General features: G+C 33.9%; 4 protein-coding genes across 4 annotated transcripts; 3 read left to right on the top strand and 1 right to left on the bottom strand.

Annotated features, from left to right (window-relative positions):
* The first annotated feature begins 3,853 nt into the window (after window positions 1-3,853).
* LOC133288549 (vicilin-like seed storage protein At4g36700) lies at window positions 3,854-7,027 on the top strand. Its single transcript, XM_061486330.1, is given in 6 exon segments — window positions 3,854-3,874; window positions 4,580-4,916; window positions 5,635-5,810; window positions 5,909-5,989; window positions 6,186-6,467; window positions 6,554-7,027. Coding segments are annotated over 6 exon segments (1,371 nt in total).
* Window positions 7,028-10,892: 3,865 nt separating this feature from the next.
* On the top strand, window positions 10,893-11,435 carry LOC133288548 (vicilin-like seed storage protein At4g36700). Its single transcript, XM_061486329.1, has 2 exons — window positions 10,893-11,208; window positions 11,377-11,435. Exons 1-2 carry the CDS (start codon window positions 10,893-10,895, stop codon window positions 11,433-11,435), a joined length of 375 nt encoding a protein of 124 aa, XP_061342313.1.
* A 143-nt stretch (window positions 11,436-11,578) lies between these two features.
* Window positions 11,579-14,160, top strand: LOC133288589 (vicilin-like seed storage protein At2g18540). The gene is made up of 5 exons (XM_061486388.1): window positions 11,579-11,583; window positions 11,688-11,768; window positions 11,934-12,215; window positions 12,314-13,375; window positions 13,472-14,160. Exons 2-5 carry the CDS (start codon window positions 11,751-11,753, stop codon window positions 14,147-14,149), a joined length of 2,040 nt encoding a protein of 679 aa, XP_061342372.1. The 5' UTR covers window positions 11,579-11,583; window positions 11,688-11,750; the 3' UTR covers window positions 14,150-14,160.
* Window positions 14,161-15,024: 864 nt separating this feature from the next.
* LOC133288577 (probable protein phosphatase 2C 80) lies at window positions 15,025-18,367 on the bottom strand. Its single transcript, XM_061486375.1, has 4 exons — window positions 17,572-18,367; window positions 16,928-17,252; window positions 16,036-16,185; window positions 15,025-15,452 (listed from the first exon to the last, which is right to left on the bottom strand). Exons 1-4 carry the CDS (start codon window positions 18,099-18,101, stop codon window positions 15,156-15,158), a joined length of 1,302 nt encoding a protein of 433 aa, XP_061342359.1. The 5' UTR covers window positions 18,102-18,367; the 3' UTR covers window positions 15,025-15,155.
* Window positions 18,368-22,784: the final 4,417 nt, after the last annotated feature.

Here is a 22,784-nt window from a genome sequence, read left to right as displayed (position 1 = left end):
TTTTTATTATTATTTTTAATCCTCTTCCTCAATTTTTATTAGTATTTTTTATATTCAAAAATTATTTGATCAGAGTTTAAATTATTATTTTTGCTTTGAACTTTACTTAAATTTCATTAATTTCATAGTTTTTATGCATGCTTTGATTGCTGTCTAATATTATTAAACTCTGTAATGCATACAGATCCACATGAGGTGGTGATATTTCTACTGGAAGCAGTTCAATTGAGGAAGATATTGTAGATGTTGATACATCAATACAGTTTAAGATATAAATTCTTTTGTTAATCTTCCAACCAACTCAATGTGATAATAATTTGAAATTTGGATAAATTGAGACTGAATGTTTAACATTGGTATATTACAGATTTCAATATTTTATTTTATTTCTTATAAGAATTAAATAATTGCTGTTTTGGTATATTACAGTTTAAGAATATTGCTTTTTTTCTGCCTTTTCTCTTTATCATTGCTATGGTTTTGTTATTTTTTGTCATGCATATTTTTTAGATAGATGTTTAATAAAAAAACGTCCTCTCTTTTTTTTTTTAAGTCAAAAGATGGATTATGGATGAAATTTACCAAAAATCATTGTTTTCGATCCGAATGAGATCAAATTTTTGGCTCCAACCCAATTTTGACTGGATGAATTGTTGTATTGGTAGTGAATTGCATGATAAGGTATATGGAAAGCTTCTTCTATCAGGTTATAATTTTGATATTGTTATCTGTTTAAGAAATCATGTAATGGTGTTAAAGTTACACTATTCAAGTGGCTCGTAAATCTAGTTATCGTTACGGTGTAAGTGCATGCCTTCTAATATAATTAGAAGCACGATCCTTTGATACCGGTGTCAAATTTTAAATTTGACACCTCATCTGAGAGCCGTTAGATCAAAAAAGATCAACGGTGTCACATGCTTGCAAATCAGAGTTGTTGATCTTTTTTGATCTAACGATTCTCAGATGAGGTGTCAAATTTAAAATTTGACACTGGTGTCAAAGGATCCTACTTCATATAATTAAGTCCTCGTGTACTTTCACTTAAATTTCATTGATTTCATAGTTTTTATCAGTGTTTTAAAACTCGGACCGGTCATCGAACCGGTCGAGGTACTGGGTCACTGGGTCACTGGTTCAACCGGGTTGAACCGGTTTTACTGTTCATATATTAAAAATATAAAAATATTACTTATATTAATAAAAATTCACATAAGAAAATTATCTATGAGCTTCAAAAAATAAATTGGTTTTCAATGATAGCAAATATTATATACTTCTAAGTTTCTAGCTCTAGACCGTTGAGATGAGATCATGAGACCATCAGTGTTTATCACCACTTAACTTCATGAGATCATTATAGGATGCAACTAAATTACATAAACGAACTACACTAATCTAAAATACCTTATTATTTTCACCTTACTTTTAATCATATTCATAATAAAATATGAATATGATTTAATTCAAGAGTTCTTATCAACAAAAAAAAAATTTACCAAAAAAAAAAAAACCGGTTTAACCCGAGTCAACCGAGTCGCCGGGTTTCGGCCGGGTCAATCGGTCCAATCCGGGCTGACTGCATAACCGGTCTAACTACCCGCTCGGACCGGGGAACCCACCGGGTCACCGAGTCCCGGGTCGACCCGGCCGGTCCGAGCCGGGTTTTAAAACACTGGTTTTTATGCATGCTTTGATTGCTCTCTAATTTTATTGAACCTTGTTATGCATACAGGTCCATATGTGGTGGTGATATTTCTAGTGAAAGCAGTTCAATTGAGGAAAATATTGTAGACGTTGATACATTATTACAGTTTAAGAACATATCAGATTCTTTTATGAATCTTCCAACCAACTCAATGTGATAATAATTTGAAACTTGGATAAATTGACAAAAGAATCTGGTATATTCTTAAACTGTATTGATGTATCAACATCTACAATATCTTCCTCAATTGAACTGCTTTCAGTAGAAATATTACCACCACATATGGCTCTGTATACCTAACAAGGTTTAATAATATCACATAGCAATCAAAGCATGCATAAAAACTATGAAATCAATGAAATTTAAGTGAAAGTACACGAGAACTTAATTATTTCAGAAGGCATGCAGTTACACCATAATGATAACTAGATTTAAGCACTTGAACGTGTAACTTTAACACCATTACATAATTTTTTAAACAAATAACAATATCAAAATTATAACATGATAGAAGAAACTTTCCATATACCTTATCATGCAATTCACTACCAATACAGCAATTCATCCTTGCAAAATTGGGCTGGAGACATAAATTTTATATACTTGGGATCGAGAACAATGATTTAGCCATTGTGTTTGGCTGGCTTTTTTATTATTTTTCCCTCAATGCACCCAAGTAATTGACTAAAATCTTAATTCAGCCACTAAAACGTACTGTTATTAATTTTTTTACTCATATTTTTTCTTTTAAATTTGATCTTTTATAGTTAAAATTTATAATATCTTAATTCCTCAATGAAATATAATTTGTTTTTGGAAATACTTTTTTTTCGGAAATACATTAAATATAATTTCTAAATCATTCTTTTAACTACTAGAAAATACCAAAATGGATTTTGTTTCTATTTTTTTCTTTAATTTTGACGAAATTTATTTTTGTCTCTATTTTTTGTGGAATATATTTTTTGTCAAAAAATTTATAAATAATTTTTACGGAATTTTTTCAGTCGATAAATTCTGTAAAAAATAAAGCCTTAGTAATGTTTATTATTTGAATCAATGTACGGAACCAAAAACTTTTGTAAAAAAAGTAAAATTTGGAGATGCAATACGATAAAATTAATGACTATTTATTCTCCATCCCAACTTTTATCAGTTGACAAGCTTAAGGGATACGATTGATTCTCAACCCAAGCCCCTTCTTGTCTCCACTGCTAATTTGAATGGGAATAAATGTTTAGATTTGAACTTCAGGATCACATTGAAAAATACATAATACATAGGAAATTAAATTGATAATAAATAATCTTTTAAGAACTCTAATATAAATAAGAAATGAGTAAATATGTAACTTAATCCTTTAATTTGTAATTTTGTTTATACGTACAAATTAATTCTTTTATTTACAAAATTCATATTAAATCTTTTTAAGCGATTAAAATAAAATATTAAAAATTATAACATGATATGAACTTTTCAAATTTAAAATTTTAACACAAATATTAATAAATTAAAAAATGAAAATATGACTGAAGAATAATCTCAGGAATAAATTATTTATTTATTAAGAAGAAAGGCGACTAATCGATTTTATTTTTTTTCCTTTTAAGATCGTGAGGCATTTTGATATCCTTTTGAATGTACGACTTGGCTTTGACGATATGGTTATTTTCGTAGGCTAAAGTACCATTTTAAAGTTTTTGGACAAAAGAATTGCCCCGTTAAAGCTGATTGGATAAGTTTTTTCAAAGTAATGCAGTCAAACATGTCACCTATGATGAAGGGACTAGTCCCGTCACTGATACTGACGGGACTCGTGCCACGCCAGCGCCACGTAGGCAGTCCAATTACCGTAAAGCTTCGGAAGGTCATAACTTGTGACTCGGGTATCCAAATCAGATGATTTTTTCTTATTTCCCATAACTTTTCAAGATCTACGCAATGACACCTCATTTGATATATTTTATCTCCCACAAACATAGTCTTATGGATAAACACTCTTGTGATTGTGATACAACTGTTACAAATTCAAACTATGTTTATGGGAGATAAAATATGTCAAATGAGGTATCATTGCATAGATCTCGAAAAGTTATGTGAAATCAAAAAAAAAATCATCTGATTTGGATACCCGAGTCACAAGTTATGGTCTTCCGAAGATTTACGGTAATTGGATTGCCTACGTGGCGCTGACGTGGCACGAGTCCCGTCAGTATCAGTGACAGGACTAGTCCCGTCAGCATAGGCGACATGTTTGACTGCATTACTTTCACTACTAGAAAAAACTTGTATAACGACGGAATTGCTATGGAAATTCCGTCGCTAATTTCATCCTCGCTACTATTTTTCGTCACAAATTCCCTCGCAAACGATTTTGCGAGGAAATTTGCGACGGAAAGTAGTATAGAGGATGAAATTAGCGACAGAATTTTCATAGCAATTCCGTCGCTATAGAGATTTTTTCTAGTAGTGTTTGGAAAAACTTATCCAATTAGCTTTAACCAGGCAATTCTTTTGTCCAAAAGCTTTAAAATGGTGCTTTTCCCTATTTTCTTAGGATAACTTGTAATTTTAGTTTTCAATATTTATTTATTTCTATATTTATACTAACTAATGCCCCCTTCTTCTTTATTTTTTTTTGGGCTATGAGTATGACATTTGACTGAAGGATAACTTGTTTGTTTTTTGTTTTATCACGTGATCTCATTCCTAACGTACTGTTTGGAATTTTGTGGTACAGACATGCACCAAATTAACTGCCATCTGTTGAAATTTACGTGCACGTGTCCAAAGATTTATTCCACAAAATGCTAGTCACCTTCTTCTATATAGAGTCACCATTGCTAAGTGCAAAATCACTTTCCATCCAAGTTTTTCTTCACTGTCACTCTGGTGAAAATGAAGCCTCGCAAAGCTTTCTTAGCTTCGCCATTTTCATGGGTCTTGATCTTCTTCCTTACCATTTATTTGTATGGGGAGAAGGCATCAAGTGATGAGGAGCATAATGTCACGCCTCACAAGGGACCTGTGGTAGGGAACGGTCAATGGAGGACATTAAATGTCACTGAATACGGAGAGATCTATGCCATTGATGTCAAGGATAAACAAGGAGCACCATCCTACCATCTTCAGTTCCTCACTTTGGAACCAAACTCTTTGTTTCTTCCCGTGCTTCTCCATGCAGAGATGGTCTTTTATGTTCATAGAGGTACTATTTTTCTAAATTCCATTAACTCCATACTCATTGTAATGACTCGATTCCTCAACACGTAGTCCATTTCTGAAGTATAAGCGCGTGTGTTAATGTCAACTCTAGTTATTACCCTTCTTATTTTTTACTTGTATCTGGCATATCAAATTAACCGAATCAATGTCTTCACTTAGCACATACTAAACAGCTTTTCAGCCAAAACATCTCTATAATTTTGATTTTAATTTTTTATTTCTGAACACTACATCCCTAAGCCAAACCCACATAGAAGAGAATTGATCTTTATCTGTAATGTTCCTAAATTCCTTTGCGTATGTATTGTCCTAGACTTACAACAATTGTTATTTTCCTTGGAACATGAATGACTCGGATATTTCCAAAAGACAAAATAGAAGAACCTGGCCATTTCTGTGAATTTTTTTTTTTTTTCATTTTACTGTATAATATTAGGGTCCATTTTTTCTCTTGAAAAAAAAAATCTTCTCCGGCCACCCACTATACTCAATAAGAAAAAAACAAATTATCAGAGAGACAATTTTTTTTTTTTAATATTACAAGTTAGAACTATATACTCCTAGAATATATAATTATAATGTGTGGCACGAGTGGAGTACATAGTTATAATTTATTGGCACCAACATGAGAAAGTAGATTTCCCATGATATTACGTGACAAACAAATTAACTTCAACACATTCAACCCACTGGGGTTTTAGGGAGTGGAAAGCTGACATGGGCAAATGAACATGGTACTAGCACGATCACTTTACGTCGAGGAGATCTCTGCAGTCTCAGTGAAGGATCTGTTATCTATATGCAGAGCAACTTGGATGCAGAGAAAAACAAACTTGAGATTTATGCAATGTTTGCCAATGCAGACGACAACACTTACGTAAGTGGTGAACATGTATTCTTTCATTGTTCTCATACAAGAATAAATTGAAGTTTCCTAGACTTGTTTGAGCTTGTTCATGTTAACCGCAAATGCAGGATCCATTAATCGGTTATTACTCAAGGATCAATGAACTGGTCAAAGGCTTTGATAAGAAAATCATGCAAGCAGCACTTAAGGTATTAATTAGTACTCTAGCCTCGTAATGTGCAATATTGTACAAGTTTTTGGTGCAAAAGCACAATGGCTATATTTTTACGTGTATTTTATTTTGTAGCAATCGTATTGTTGTATTATATGGGGATATAAAATATAAGATTTGACACGAATATGAATAGTTACTGCTTACAAAACTCTAAATTCTGACTTTTGAAGGTGCGGGAAGACTTGGTTGAAGAAATCACAAACAAGACCAGCACTCCAGTTATAGTGCAAGCTGTTTCAGAGGAGCAAAACCCTGTCTGGAAATTGGAGGCTTTGTTAGTTGAAAACATTTTAGACATTCCGTCCAACTCAAAGAAAGTCAAAACATATAACATCTTTGATCATGACCCCGACATAAAAAATTGTAATGGTTGGAGCTTAACAGTTACCAAAAGGCAACTAAAATCATTAAAGGCCAACGACATTGGATTTGTGATGGTGAATTTGACTACGGTTAGTGACACTATAACTTATTTATTTATTGTATATGTTTATGAAGTTATATATATTAAATTTTGTTTTGTGAACCATAATCCAAGGGATCAATGTTGGGGCCACATTCGAACTCAAGGGCAACAGATATAGTAGTGGTGTTGCAAGGGGAAGGCATGGTCCAAAAAGTCTGTGGAAACAGCTTTGATAACAAGACAGAATGCCGAAGCATGAGGTTTAAAGTTACGGAGGGAGATGTTTTTCTGGTGCCTAGGTTTCATCAAATGGCTCAGATGTCATTCAACAACGATACACTTGTTTTTCTGGCCTTCCGCACTGCATCAAGGAGAAATTATCCAAAATATTTAGCTGGAAAGGGATCAGTGCTTCAAATTATAGACAAACAGATACTTGCTACCTCTTTGGGTGTCGGTAACACAACCATTGAACAGATTTTGGCTTCTAAGGATGATTCCATCATTTCCGGGTGTATTTCCTGCGCGGAGGAAGAGTAAATGATAATGAAGGAAGAAATAGAGAAGAAAAAGGGGAAGAGTATCTTGGATTTGAAGTATATCTAAGTAAGAGAAGTACTTCATTATGAGAGTGAGAAGAATGAATTTAAACCATTATATATCTTAAATAAAAGATTGGGATTTGTAACTTTTTTATGCTTAATCATCAATGTGTAGTTATATGGTGAAATCTTGTTCATCTCATTCCACGTAATAAATCACTCTCAAGTCTCATCTTATTGGATATGGATCAATTACCACGTGAGAGAAGTGGTTTATTGTGAAGATGAAAATAAATAAATTTAAATCTTTAATTCTTATAGGTTAGTATTAAATGAGATTTTGATCCTCTCATGTTAAAAAAAACATAATCATACAAAGATAGATCAATAGGTAGATCAATGGTAATAAAAGAAAATAAAAAGAAAAAATATTGAAATAGGTAGTTACAAAATAATCGATTCATCTTTGTATAGTTGTGATCTTCTCCTATGACTATGCCATATTTTTTTTCACATTATTTTCCATATGACTTTTCTAAATGGTTATATGAGCTTTAAGCAATTTGTAATCTTACCCATTCAGTTATAATTATATAATCAATACCATTTTTTTATATATACTATTGCACAAGGATGACACTCATCCCAAAGCTCAACAACAGCCCAAGCCCAACTTAATTGTGCAGCAACGTGATTCCACAAATGCAGCTGATATAATACATACACGTGGACAGAATCATGATAGAATAACTGAGTAGTTAATCCTGTTAAGTTGGTTAGACAAGTTAGTTTTTACTTCCCCCTAATTACGGATTCAGTTTCAACTAGAACGGTAGCAACGATAGGTATATATATCATTGTAAGCTTCATTTCTGATTTAATGAGAATTATGCAGATTTCATTTACCCTGAGCACAATGCTCTGCATCTGCGTTTCTTGCTTTCTCGATATATACATTGAAGTAAATCAAGATCTTTTAAGGGTTTTATAAGAGTTATGTTGTAGGAAAAGTGATTGTGTAATGTTATAGAGATTCATTTTGCGTGCCTTAATTTTTTATTTATTTTTTTGTTTTAAAAAGTGTGGGCCCCACAAAATGCTGTAAGTGTAAGAAAGTTTGTTGTGTTATGTTAAAGGATAAAACGAAAACCCATCTTTTAATCTTTAGCAATAAATGGATACTTTCTAGGCATGTCCCACGTTATATATATAACCAAAAGTTATGTTGGATCGAACCCTTTTGAAGATCGTCAGTACAAGCTTGGGCCAACTATAATAAACGGATCTATATTTTGGGTCAAAACTGAGCCCTTAAGCTTAAAGATTGAGCCCAAAGCACAAGCACAAACCTTGACGAGCTTAGATGCTCGGCGTTGCCTTCTGTTCCCAACTCTCAACAGCATATAATTAAGAAAAATAAAATCAATTTTAATATATAATTTGCATAAAACAATTTTTTTATCATCTAATATTATGTTATTATATCATTTAATGAATTTAAAAATATTAAATTTATTAAATAATATAACAACGTCTTATCATAAGACAGTTCCATATAATAACATGTTGCTATAAGACGACTTAAGGACATTATAAACTTTTTTACGCGTATGCATTCAAATTAATTTCTATGAGTATTCAGAATCTCAAATTAAGTTCCTTACGTAATGTACCAACTTATATCTATGAGTTAAATATATGAATATTATTTCATTACAGACCGAAGTAAAGTTATTTTACAAAGATTGTGTCACATAGTGTTTTTCTTAAATTTTTATTATTTAAAATTATAAAAAAAAAATCTGTCTTTTCATAATTTTTTTCATATCTTCTTGACTTTTATGTGAGGCATATGATATGAAGGAAATTTAATGTGTATACATCATTTCTCTAATATTCTTATTCTTATTTTCACAAATATATATTTTGAAATTTTATACCGAAAAGTCTTAATCAGAGTCTTACGAGTTAAGACCGCAAGTATTTTCCTCATATTTGCTTATTTGTTTAATAATTTTATATTAAATATTAAATAAAATTTTCAAACAAAATGAAGACTTAAAACAATTATTAATTATTATTTCATAATCTCAATCGCAATTTATGATTATTTGGGTTCAACCTTAAGTTAATATCTATGAAAGTTAATTAATATCTTTAAATATTACATGAACGTGAGAAAATGTCCTTAAAATTATTTAGTCATGTTGATACAATAGCTAAATAAAAATTATTATTAGCATGAAAAGAAAATTACAACTGCTACTACTACTAACTAACCATGTCATTTTTTCCGAGGTAGAATTTAAGAAAACAAAATATTTAAAGAGGTTAAAGATCATTTTCTGAGGGACTCGATAGCGTGGCGGAAATCCTCCTCGGTCTCCATTCTCTGTTCCTAGTAGTCTGAGGGACTCAATACTTTTTTATATTACAAAAATCATCCGATCAGAGTTTAATATTATTGTTTTTGCTTTAAACTTTTATATATCCTACTTCAATTATTGAAGTGAAAACCTTCACTAGACATTGTGTCTGGACTCTGGCCAATACATTCAGGTAATTGACTAAAATCTTATTTTAGCCGCAAAAAAAAAATACTGTTACTTACTTACTTTGTTTTTACTCATTAATTGTATTACTTTGATCTTTTATAGTTAAATTTTTCAATATTTTAGTTCCTTCATCAAGTATAATTTACACATTATTCCTTTTGTTTGAATGGAAAAACTGAAACATTTAGATTTGAACTTAGGGATTAAATTGATGAACATATAATCTATAAGAAATTAAATTGATAATAGATAGATATACTATTAGGAACTCTAATAAAAATAAATAATAAGTAAATATGTAACTTATTTTTTGGGTACCTAGTAAATATGTAACTTAATTAGTCCTTAATAGTTTCATCCAAACGTACAAATTAATTCTTTATTTGACAAAACCAGTACTAAATTATTTTTTATGTGATTAAGATAAAATATTAAAAATTGAAGTGACATGAGGTTTTATAAATAATTAACTTACACATATTAGGAAGAAAAAAATTGGTAGAACACATTAATAAATCTAAAAAGTGTAATTAATATGAATGAAGAATAATTTTAAAAAAATTAATCAATAAAAGAAGAAAGGCGGCTAATAATTTTTTTCTTTAAAGATCATGAGGTGTTTTAATATCCTTTTTATTGTAGATTTGGCTTCGACGACATGGTGATTTTAGTGGGATAACTTTTTTATTTTATTTTTAACTTTTTTTGGAGTTGGATAGCTTTTAATTTCAGTTTTTAATATTTATTTATGAAAAAGTTATACTTACAACTTATTTTCGTTTACAGTCTCTTACAATCAATATCTTAACCGTTGAATTCTGACAATCAATAGTTATAATTTATTGCGAATTAATAATTAATTAATAAATTTTATTTGCGAAAATCTTAACCGTTGATTGATGAAAATCAATGGTTAAGATATTGATTATAAGAGGTTGTAAACGAAAATAAGTCGTAAGTATAACCTCCCTTTATTTATTCTTGTGTATTCATGTTAACTAATTTTATTTATTTATTTTTTTGGTTAACGTATTGATCCCACCATGAAAGAGTAAAATATAGCCCTACTATTGCGAAATTTCAGTTATCTCAGCTTTATTTAAGAAAGTAGAAGTCTGAAAATTGAGTAAAAACTCCTAACTTTGGGATCGTAGTTCATAGATTCATAGTGATCTCATTCTGAACGGTTTAGAATTTTGTGGTATACACAAGCACCTAATTAACTGCCATCTGTTGAGATGTATGTGCACGTGTCCTAAAACAAAGACACACAGCTATCAAAAATGCTAGTAACCTTCTTCTATATAGAGCCACCTTTGCTAAGTGCAAAATCACTTTCATTCAAGTTCTTCTGCTCCTGTCATTCTGGCGAAAATGAAGCCTCACAAAATAGCTTTCATATCTTCGACATTTTCGTGGGCCTTGATCTTCTTCCTTACCATTTCTTTGTATGGGGGAAAGGCATCAAGTGATGAGGAGCATGATCATGTCAAGGCTCACGAGGGACCTGTGGTGGAGAAGGATCAGAGGAGGACATTAACTGTCACTGAATACGGACAGATCTCTGCCATTGATGTCAAGGAAAAACAAGGAGCACCACCCTACCATCTTCAGTTCTTCACATTGGAACCAAACTCTCTGTTTCTTCCCGTGCTTCTCCATGCAGATATGGTCTTTTATGTTCATACAGGTACACCCTTTATTTTTCTGAATTCTAATTAGAAGATAATTCACTTTTTAATTACAATGTTCCTCTAATTATTGACTTAAAAGCAATTATTATTTTCCTTATAACAATAATAACTGAGATATTTCTATTAGATACTAGTGTTATAATGTTATGTTATAAACAAATTAGCTTCAACACATTCCACTCACGGGGGTTTCAGGGAGTGGAAAGCTGACATGGGAAAATGAACATGGCACTAGCACGATCCCTTTACGACGAGGAGATCTCTGCAGCCTCAGTGAAGGATCTGTTTTCCATATAAAGAGCAACTTGGAGGCAGAGAGAAAGAAACTTAGGATTTATGCAATGTTTGCCAAGGCAGACGATAACACTTACGTAAGAGTTGCCCATGTATTTTTTCACTGAACTTATACAACAAGAATGAATTGGAAGTTTTTTAAGACTCGTTTGCTGTTGTTAATTGTTGACCGCAAATGCAGGATCCATTGATCGGTGCTTACTCAAGGATCAATGAACTGGTCAAAGGCTTTGATAAGAAAATCATGCAAGCAGCACTCAAGGTATTACTTTTGGTTCATAACAGTAGATGGCAAAAGCACAATGGCATATTTTTTATTTTTGTAGCAATCGTACAAGTCTATTGTTGCACGATATGGGGATTTAAAATTTATGCTTTGACACAAATATGAATATTTACTTCATACAAAACTATCTGATTTTTTAAGGTGCCGGAAGACTTGGTCGAAGCAATCACAAACAAGACCAGCACTCCACCAATAGTGCATGCTGTTACAGAGAAGCGGAATACTCTATGGGAATTGGAGGCTTCATTTCTTCAAAACTTTTTAGGCATTCCGTCCAACTCGAAGAAAGTCAAAACATATAACATCTTTGATCATGACCCTGACTTTAAAAATCGTCATGGTTTGAGTTTAGCAGTGACTAAAAAGAAACTAAAATCATTAAAGGGTAACAACATTGGATTTCTGATGGTGAACTTGACCAGGGTTAAGTGATTATACTTCATTCTTGGTTATAACTTATTTATTTATTGTATATGTTTATGAAAGTTATATTAAATTTATTTTCTGTACCATAATTCAAGGGATCAATGTTGGGGCCACATTTGAACCCAAGAGCAACAGAGATAGCAGTGGTATTACAGGGGCAAGGCATGGTGCGAATAGTGTGTGGAAGTAGCATTGATAACAACACAGAATGCCAAAACAAGAGTTTTAAAGTTAAGGAGGGAGATGTTTTTGTGGTGCCTAGGTTTCATCCAATGGCTCAGATGTCATTCAACAATGATTCACTTGTTTTTATGGGCTTCAGCACTGCAGCAAAGAATAATGATCCTCAATTTTTAGCGGGAAAGGGATCGATGCTTGAAATTCTGGACAAACAGATACTGGCTACCTCTCTCGGTGTCGGCATCACAACCATTGAAGAGCTTTTGGCTTCTCAGGATGATTCCATCATTTTCGGATGTACTTCCTGTGCAGAGGAAGAGGAAAAGATAGTGGAGGAAGAAATAGAGAAGCAAAAGGAGGAGGAAGAGAAGAGAAGAAGAGAGGAGGAGGAAGCTAAAAAGAGAGAAGAAGAGGAAGAAAGAAAAAGGGAGGAAGAGAAGAAGAGAAAGGAAGAGGAAGCTAGGAGAGAAGAAGAAAGGAGAAGAGAAGAAAAGGAGGCGGAGAAAGCCAGAAAAAGAGAGGAAGAGGAAGCTAGGAGAGAACAAGAAGAAAGGGAAAGGAGGCGAGAAGAAGAGGAAGCTAGGAGAGAGAAAGAGGCACAGAGGAAGGAAGAAGAAGTTAGAAGAGAGAGAGAAAGGAGAAGAGAAGAAGAGGTAGAGAGGGAGAAAGAAGAAGCTAGAAGACAACAGGAAAAGAGGGAAAAGAAGCGTGAGGAGGAAGCTAGGAGAGAGAGAGAAAGGGAAGAGGAAGAGGAAGAGGAGAGGGAGGAAGAAGGTAGAAAACAAGAAGAAAAAGAAAAGGAAAGAGAAGAAGCTAAGAGGGAGGAAGAAGCAGCTAGAAGACAACAAGAGGAAAGAGAAAGGAGGCGAGAAAAGGAGAAAGAACGAGCTAGGAGAGAGCAAGAGAGGAGAAGAAGAGAAGAAGAAGTAGCTCAGAGGAAGGAAGAACAAACTAAAAGACAAGAAGAAAAAGAACAAGCTAAAAGAGAACAAGAAAAGAGAGAAAAGAGGAGAGAAGAGGAGGAAGCTAGGGAAGAAGAAGAAGAGGGGAAGGAAGAAGAAGCTAGAAGAAAGCAAGAGAGGAGAAGAGAAGAAGAAGCAGAGGGGGAGGAAGAACAAGCTAAAACACAAGAAGAAGAAAAACAAGCTAAAAGAGAACAGGAAAAGAGAGAAAGGAGGCGAGAAGAGGAAGGTCGAAAACAAGAACAAGAAACGCAGGAGGAGCAAGAACAAGCTGAAAGACAACAGGAGAAGAGAGAAAGGAGGCGAGAAGAAGAGGAAGCAGAGAGTCAGCAAGAACGACCTAAAAGACAGAAAGAAAAGAGAAGAAGAAGAGAAAAAGAAGAAACACAGACGGAGGAAGAAGAAGCTGCTAAAAGAGAACAGGAAAAGAGGGAAAGGAGGCGAGAAGAGGAGGAAGAAAGGAGAATAGAAGAGGAAGAAGAGAGGAAAGAAGAACAACCTAGAAGACAGCAAGAGAGCAGAAGAGGAGAGGAAGAAGCAGCAGCACAGAGGGAGCAAGAACAAGCTGAAAGACAACAAAAAAAGAGAGAAAGGAGGAGAGAAGAGGAGGAAGAACGGGAAACAGAAGAAGAACAAGTTGTGAGGGAGAGAGAAGGAGGAAGGAGATCACAAGAAAAAGGGGAACAAGAGCGAGAGACTGATAGTAAATCCATGCACAGAGAAGTAAAAGGGCAAAGCAACGGGATCAGCTTTGAAGGAAGGAGAGTTTTGAAGATTCGGAATCTTTGATTTTGTCTTAAGAGGGTTAGGTACTGTAGTGTATCTATTTAAATCTTTGTTATGTCGTGTATCTGTTTCTATATTTTCTATTTGTGTGTCACAAAGTTGAAAGTCTATGTTTCACGAAGCTTGTATAGACAAGTTTTTGCTACACGATGTGCTACTGAAATAATATGGATTGCAGATCCAAAAATTCAACGCTTTTCTTGTCGCTTTTTATTGTTTTAGTATGAAAACTTGGATCACTGAGTGGGAGGTACTCGACTACTAAGCAATAATTTTCTTCCCCCTTTTCTCTCTCCTTCTTATCTTACAAGTTCCACTCACTCCCCTCTCTATATATAATCCTATTCAATCGAACAGTAAAACAATTAAACTTCAACCGAAAACTTTGCCTATTGATTTGAAGTGACATATTTTATGATGACCTGGGATACTTCGTAAACCAAACCAAAAGTGGCACATTTTGTTGGACAAATGGCTTTGATTAATTGGCATACAAAAACCCACGGACAACAGAAATACAAGCAGCTACGTTATCTTTTATCAAATTCTTACCGTATCAAACACTAATTCTGCATCAGATCGTTACTTAGTAACAAGGAACATATTCTTAATTCTTTTATTTTTTTCCCTTCCCTTTTGGGTACTAACATCGTCAAAATTCTAAATAACGTTATTGAATTTGAATTTAGAAGATTAGGTGTGAGGGGATAACTAACCGTGATCGTCACTGTCTTTAACATTCAAGATTACATTTACATGTAACCAAATAAAACTGGGCATTTGGTTTTTTCTTTTTTGGCGGGGAAGGGGGATGTATAGTGCAGAGAGAAGGAAATAAAAGACGCAATGACCCTTTTTTGTAAAGAAAAAAATAGTCATCAAGTTTGAGAGCAGTATTAGAACAGTTGAGTACATTCAGGTCAAAAAAGAATATGCAGGCCTAGCTGCACAACCATTGTAGAACAAATATGAATATAAAAAATGAGTCAAAGTGAAAATGGCGAAAAATTCACTCACTAATTGAGCTGGTTATGAATGACACAACAACTGTTATGTCATCAAGTTTGCCACCATGATAACGGAATCCAGCATCCTGAGCAGCAGTAGAAAATGGTGTCTGCCTATTCTTGTCCAGTGCTCGTTGACGAGCCAGTGCTGCTATCTTCTGAGCAGTTACTTGGGGTTCTAGTCGAGCTCTAACTGCTTGTACAACAACTGCAATGATCTCATTATTGTACAAGTTGTCAAATAAGCCATCTGTTCCAGCAACGACAACATCTCCTGAGGCAACAGCTATTGTGAAAACCTGGATACATTATTGCAAAAGATATGCTTAGTTTGTTTAACTTCCTACAACGGCACAAAATTGATAGACTTGTTTTAAAGAAAAGATCACGAACTTCATCTTACATTAGGCTTCCTAGGGAATAAGTTTGCTTCGTACAGGTGAATGTGGAATGAAAGCTATTAAAAATGCAAATCATATTGTAATTGATTGGTAGGAAAAATGAGGGAAGGTTGAAAATGATATCCTCCTTTTTTTTTATTTTTCACACTCTCTACCAAGTACCAACGAGCGAAAATGAAAACCTCTCTATTTTCACTCCCCTCCATATTTTCCACCTTTCCTACCAGCATGCCCTAAGTCTCCCCATGAAATCTTGTACAAAATAGGGATAATAAGAAACAATTTTCACCTATCTACTACGGATTGCATTGCATCCAGTGGAAAGGATGCTATAAGAAAAAAGGCTTGATTGTTATTGTCTCGACAAATTAGGAACTTAATTTTGAGTTAAACATATTATTAATGTAATGCCGTCCCTACAGAAGGTAAAAACCAAGCCCACTAAAAGTAAATCTTATTTGCAATGCTAATGTGTGTTTACCTCACCAGAGCTGGGTAGATCACCTCCAGTGCCACACTCTAATTGATATGTGAAATTGAATTCATGCTGTTGAACAGGGGACCTGAAAATGGTGGATCCATCTCTAACCACAATGAATCCACTGTCACCCAAATTAACAGCATGTAGTCCCTGTACCAAGAAACCAAACACAAAGAATGAAAATTAATCAGTTGATAATACATTTGCTTTTATACTAGCTCAAGAAAGTAAACTACCAAGTTTACTAGTAACAATAATTTTATTGGCTGCAAATGAGGGGGCCTCAGTCAATCAAGATGCAGCAAAAACACCAATCACAGACATCATACTTAAGAGCATAGGAACAGTTTAGACAACATTTAAGAATATGTATCTGCACACAAGTTCATGTGTATGTCAGTATTGTAGAGCAGAGCATCACCAAAGCATGAAGAAAAAGAAGCTGCTAGAATTCCCAAAGTGCTTTAATTCCATTCCTAAGTCTAAGCAACTTAACTTTTGACTTAAAAAGAGTTTGGTGGGAGGCATGCCACATGTAAACATCATCAATATCATAACTGAAATCTTAATTTCCAATTTTTACTGCACACAATTTTATTTCAAATAGCATGCATTTTGAAACACAAAAGTGTTGGGCTGATGCAGCATCTAAAGTAATATTGATTAAGTCAACCAAAAATTTATATTGTGATTCATGAATTCATGATCATGGTTTTCACTATTCCAGATGTAGGTAAGTGAAATTGTAGAAAACTTTTCTGTTGATACATATGAGAAGAAAACAAACCATCTAATATTCAGTAGACACGAAAAGTGCTATGAAGATTTAGATCACCCACAAATGGACAAACCTATTTTTCTTGTCAAAGTTCAGAATAAAAAAATATAATACCTTATCAGTAAGGGCAATGATACAAGCTGTTGATGAACCCTTGGCTTTTGTACTTGAGTGAGCCTTCTCTAACACCCTTGCTGGATTGAAAGAACCTTTAGGCTCCTCTTGAATTGCATTCACTGAATGGGATATAAGTTCTTGGGCAAATAGTCCTGCATTTACACCGACATCTGCCCAGCCACCTACACCATCTGCAACACCAATTGCTTGTTCTTCTGTGCAAATAAAATGAGCATCCTCTCCTCCTGTCTCCTCTTTATCTGGATGCGGCAGGTAACATGATCCTGAGAACATCTTCAAGGTCTTGCCACCAACAGTAGATCTGAAAATACTCAGGATAAGTAAGTCTCGGCCGCAAGAAATATAAAATAATGTTTATTAATATATTCTTCCGCTACCTAGCTATTCAATTAATTGGTGACAAAGCAAAATTTGACTCTCACATGATATAATTTAGTGTGTAAAATGGAAATAGCAAGACTCCGTTTCTGGAGCTTACTGCAGAATCATCAGCTTCTCTTTCAAACAGTATAAATAGGATAAGCTTAAAATTGTTTTGGAATTGGTATCTAAATTATATAATTTATAAACAATTCATGCAGAAGCAGAATTTCAAAAAATAAATAATAACAATCACATACTGGTCATGCGAAACGGAGGAATTTGCAAGCTGCTTATCAGGAGTGCAGCCATCAAATGAGACATCATGCGCAGCCCCAGCTGAACAACAAGCAGAAGAAGGGGTAGAGAAATTCTTCAGCCATGGTCCATGAAAAGAGGAACATCCAAAACTCAGAGGACCATACAAAGGTTGTGGTCTTCTTAGATTCACACTAGCTCCCAGGCAACCTTTATGAGTTCTATCTTTGAAGTACACACCAGAAGGTTTTGTGAAGCCTAGCACACTGCCACAACTTGAGATAAAGTCATCAACATAAACATCTCCCAACACAGCATTAAAAGGTGAAGTAGCCATTGATTTTCTAATAAGTCTGTGGCTTGAAAAGCAATGAGTGGAACCGGGCAAAAAGGAAGTTGAATACATTGAAGAAAGACACAGAGATAGATTATTCCTGTACAACGATGTTGGTACTCCTTGTTGCTGTGTTATTGCTTCCCGAAAGCGATGGTAAACGGTAGCATTCAGCCTTGAGAGAATGCCAGATAGCATCTTAATCCCTTAAGCAAAATACCCTTAATTCAGTTTCTCCCTCGAAGAAGATTGCGAAATCTTAGATGCGTGATTCAAATTAAAAAAGCTCATTCCTTTCCGCCACCAACCCTTGCCTCAAGGGAATTGAACTGCACCCAGACTCTGAAACATTGGAATTTTAACAATTATTATTCAAAGTTTCCAACTTCATAGAAAAAGACACCCCAGATGTAGAGAGGAGGTCATAAATAGATTAAGATTGAAAGAAAAGAGATGAAGAAAAGGGTATGTCACTAATGAGATGAAGAAACCATATTGATGGAGAAAAACAAAATTGCATGACAGTTGTGAGGGGGAAGTTGGAAGAATTAAAATCATTCGTACCAGTTATGAACGCGAGCATTCTACGTTGAAAATTTTCGGAGCTTTTGAATCTCCCGCAGTGGGTCTACGACTTGCGCTTACCTCCACAAACAATTAAAAAGCGCAGTGATATTGTTTGAAGATTTAATTTAAGGGATTTTTGTTTGTCATCTTCAAATAATGTAAATTATGTCATCGTAGAGTGATAACCATAAGAAATAAAAATTATAAAAAAAAATGATAGAATTTTTTTATTTAAATTTTGAATATAAAAAATTTATTTTGTATTTATCTCTCTTTGTGTCATTTTAAATTTCAAAAAGTTTTTCCTTAATTTAATTCCAACATAGCTAGTTTGTTAGACTGGTTATGAATGCAATTAATAATGAATAAGGTAAGAAAATAAGATAAGAGAATCACGGAACTAAAAATTATGAATACGATAATATTATAATTAAATATTGAATTTTGATGTGCGCATTAATTAAATAGGTTATTTTATTAATGTGTTCAAGGAAAATTAGATAATATTATAATGTGATATAAATTGATAAAATATTCTTTATAATAGAATTTTTATATAAATCTTAAATTGATTTTAATTTTATTAAAAAAATTAAAAAAACATAATTAAAAATAATATTAAGATAAAAAAATTATAAATTTTTCCAAAATAAAATTTTATATTCTCATAAAATAAATTTTAAAAAATTAAGTTCCAAATTGATTTCCAATATTAATATAGTCGTTGGCTAATGACAATATTAGTGGCTAATGGGGATTGGGCGATTGACCAGTAGAGCCTGAGTTAGCTATCATATTCGGTTATCCTACGATGTTCAATCTTAACAATAGTCCGACCAGGATATCTTATCAAATTCCTCCGTCTGGCTCGCTCTTCAGTAAAAAGCAAATAAGGCATTTTATTCCCTTTATTTTCCTATTTTATATTTGTTTTTAAAGGTATTTGTAGTCTGGATAAGATCGATTTTGAAAATAAAAATCATCAAATTCAATTCTTTCGGTTTAGATTTTTTTTCAAATCCAATCCAATTTGTTTGATGATTATTGTGCAAATAACATATATTTTATATGTATTGGATTTATAAAGTTTTTTTTTAAATACAGAAGCATCAGTAAACAATAATCTAATTTATTAATTTTGGGCAATGGATATGAAGCTCTACATAGATAAAATTTTGCTTATGAGATGTGGTTAGGTTTTTTCTTGGGTTTAGTTGATGGGTTAATAGGTCTTGGGTTTAAAAATTGTTGGGCTATGATCAGGGAAAGGCCTAAGTAGGTAAAGATAAATTAATATATTGGGTCAATTTTTACCAACCAAACCGAAAATCAATCCAATCCAATTAAAATTACGATTTTTTTTTTATATTTTATTTTTGGTTTATTCGATTATCGATTCGGTCACCGTGGTTTGGATCGGTTGATAAACACCCCTATTTATTTTCCATAATTTACCAATGGAGTCGTTTAGTAATGCAAGAAGGACCCAGCGGGTTTAAGTCCCACAACCCCACTCTCACGAAACACACATAATTTTTTTTTTTTTTTGTCAAGTGAGTTATGCCCCATTACACCCACGAAACTCAATAGACCAAGAAAAAGAAAAGATGTGTTCCGCGGATGTAGGGAGGCGAAACTCACTTAAAAAAAGAAAGAAAGAAAAAAGATGTGTTCTACATGCAAGGGTGGGGGTATCAAACTCAAATCAGTTGGACTCCTTTCACGGTATTTAACGACCCTCATTAATAAATATTGGAAAACAAATATCAAATAGAAAAATAAAGGGAATAAAAATCTTTATTTGGTGAAAGAGCCTAACTATTCTCGGTTCACATCTTCTTCCTTCAGTTGTTGTTTTTGCCTTGTAATATTCTACCAGATTTTTGGATGCTTCCACTCTTTCCTTTTCCTCTAATTTTCTCTCACCAAACGATAAATTTGATGGAAACTGATCCGGATAAAATATAGGGCCATTAGAAGCCCAATGACATACGAAGAAGCCCAAACCCATTAAGGATCTAAAGCAAAACGCGACGGACAAACATAGCGCACAAGACGCGATGCCCTCATCGCGCAAGACAAGACGCGATGCCCATATCGCGGATAAAACCGCCCTTAAGGAAGCTAACTTAAGACCCAAGGTAATCCCACTGCGCCTTTATACCACTAAACGGAAGACAGCTCCAGCTTTTCGTGACTCTATAACTAGACATCAGAGAAGATAAGGCTACTCAGGTCCTAGCACTGACCTGCAGCCCAAGCCTGGCCATTCAGAGGCCAAGCCGCCTTGCTAAGGCGGCATCATAACCTCTATATAAGCAAAGGGTACAACACCAAGGTACGATCATTCTTTACATTAATAACATACAAACTCATGCCTCTGATACTGACTTAAGCATCGGAGTGTCTTCGCAGGTACCCCCCATTCGGATTCATCGCGCTACAACAAAGGACAAAGACATAGTAAGATCCAACTCAGATTCAAGGCCCAAGACCAAGAACAACAATTCACATCTCAACCGTGTGTGATTAGGCTCGATACATATTGGCCAGCCCATATTGTATTTGGTCTGATCAGAAACAAACACGAAAAAGAGAGAGCATTTATTTTCAATTGTGGAATATTTCTCTCACAATAAAATTAAGTTATGTGAATTTTAAGATGGGAGGACCGATCTTCAAACTTGATACTCTTTACGCAAAAAATGAAAAAACTCAATAAACATGTTAGTGGCTAGCAACACCAATTTTTCTTAGGAGTTGTATGAGAAAGGTGCAGGATGTTTGATCATTCATAGGTGTCTCTATGATATTTTTGCTCATTTGATACATCCCAAAGTTATTTTTCGATTGGTTCATTTGATTACGTGAAACTCTTTTTATATATTTTTTTAATGAGTTTTGTGGATCCTCTTCGGGGAACTCAAAGATCGCATCACGTGGTGCAATCTCAGTCATCCAAAGCCCTTACCCTTCTTATAATATTCACGTCTAACCGAATCTATGTATTTATTCCTATAATAATCATGTAGCAATGACATGAGAGCACGAATAGTCGAATACAGTTAACCTCACACATTGACAATCAGGTATGCTCAAATCGACCGAAATAACATGATCACCTGTTTATATAAAATAATTGAAAGCCTCTTCAATTTCAAACCTATGTGAATTATGGTCATAAATGCAAATGACATGGATAGATACAAACTCTTGGTTAATTTTTTTTTAATACACCTCATGATTATTTTACATTGTATCAAGCAGTAGGGTGGCAAAAACGAGCCAACCCGAACAAAGACGAGCCAGCTCGCGGGTTGGGATTTATTTTTATTAAAAATAGTAATATCAAAAATTTCCCTAGTCGTACCCATCGACGCCATCGTTCTCACTTCTTACATTCTTTCATCAGTCGTCACTTTCTTTTCTTTCATCGTTCCCATCCCTCTTTTTTTCCTTCGCTCATCTTCGCTGCCAGAGACTCAGAGTGCCAGCAGGTAAACGACCTTTCCTTACCATGTTCTTTCTTTTCTTCGCTCGTCTTCTTTCTCTTTCTACTAATTGTATGTAATTTCTTCTAAAATGACAGCCTTGCACCTTGAAATCAAAATTTATCCTGATTTATGTTCAATGTTTATTTATCTTCCCTGACAATAGAGGGGATCTGAAAGTATAATGTATTTTAACGGAGAAAAATGTTTTGCGCAAGTAATTAAAATACGGACCATCTCAAATTTTTAACTTGAAGTGGTTTTCACTAATGAAATAGAGACCTACTTTTAGTCTTGTCTCTTTTAATTCGATAAAATCACAGGTTTTTAAGATTATATACTTCATCAAACTATATAAATCAAGTTTAAAGTATATTAAATGAATGCTTATTTCCTAACTTTATATCAAGAAGTAAGTCAGATACTGCAAATAGGAGATAACATTCACAAAACACCAAACATTGGTCCTAGATTCGCAGGGGGAAGGGGGAAATAACACCAAATATTGGTCCTAACTTCTAAGCTATTTATCTGGGTTATTTTATTTAAAAGATATTCGGTTTTGTCTCTGAACTCATGTTTAGATTCATAGCATAATTTGGATTTATATAGTTATGAGTGCTCTCTGGTTGATGTTGATTTTGAAATTGTGTACACAAAAATCAATTTTTTGAGGCAACCCGCGAGCTAACCCACTGACAATATTTCGAGCTAACCAACCCGCGAGCCAACCCACTGGCATCATTTCGAGCTAACCCGCGAGCTTTTTTGAGCCAACTCGCGACTTTTTTCCGAGCCAACCCGCGAGCTGATTATCGAGCCA

The sequence above is a fragment of the Gastrolobium bilobum genome, unplaced genomic scaffold (assembly GCF_033153095.1).
Source record: "Gastrolobium bilobum isolate Gb01-03AN ecotype WA unplaced genomic scaffold, APGP_CSIRO_Gbil_v1 utg728, whole genome shotgun sequence".
In the NCBI taxonomy this organism is placed as follows: Eukaryota; Viridiplantae; Streptophyta; class Magnoliopsida; order Fabales; family Fabaceae; genus Gastrolobium; species Gastrolobium bilobum.
Note: the sequence above shows the minus strand (reverse complement) of the source record. Positions and strands in the feature narration are given on the sequence as shown.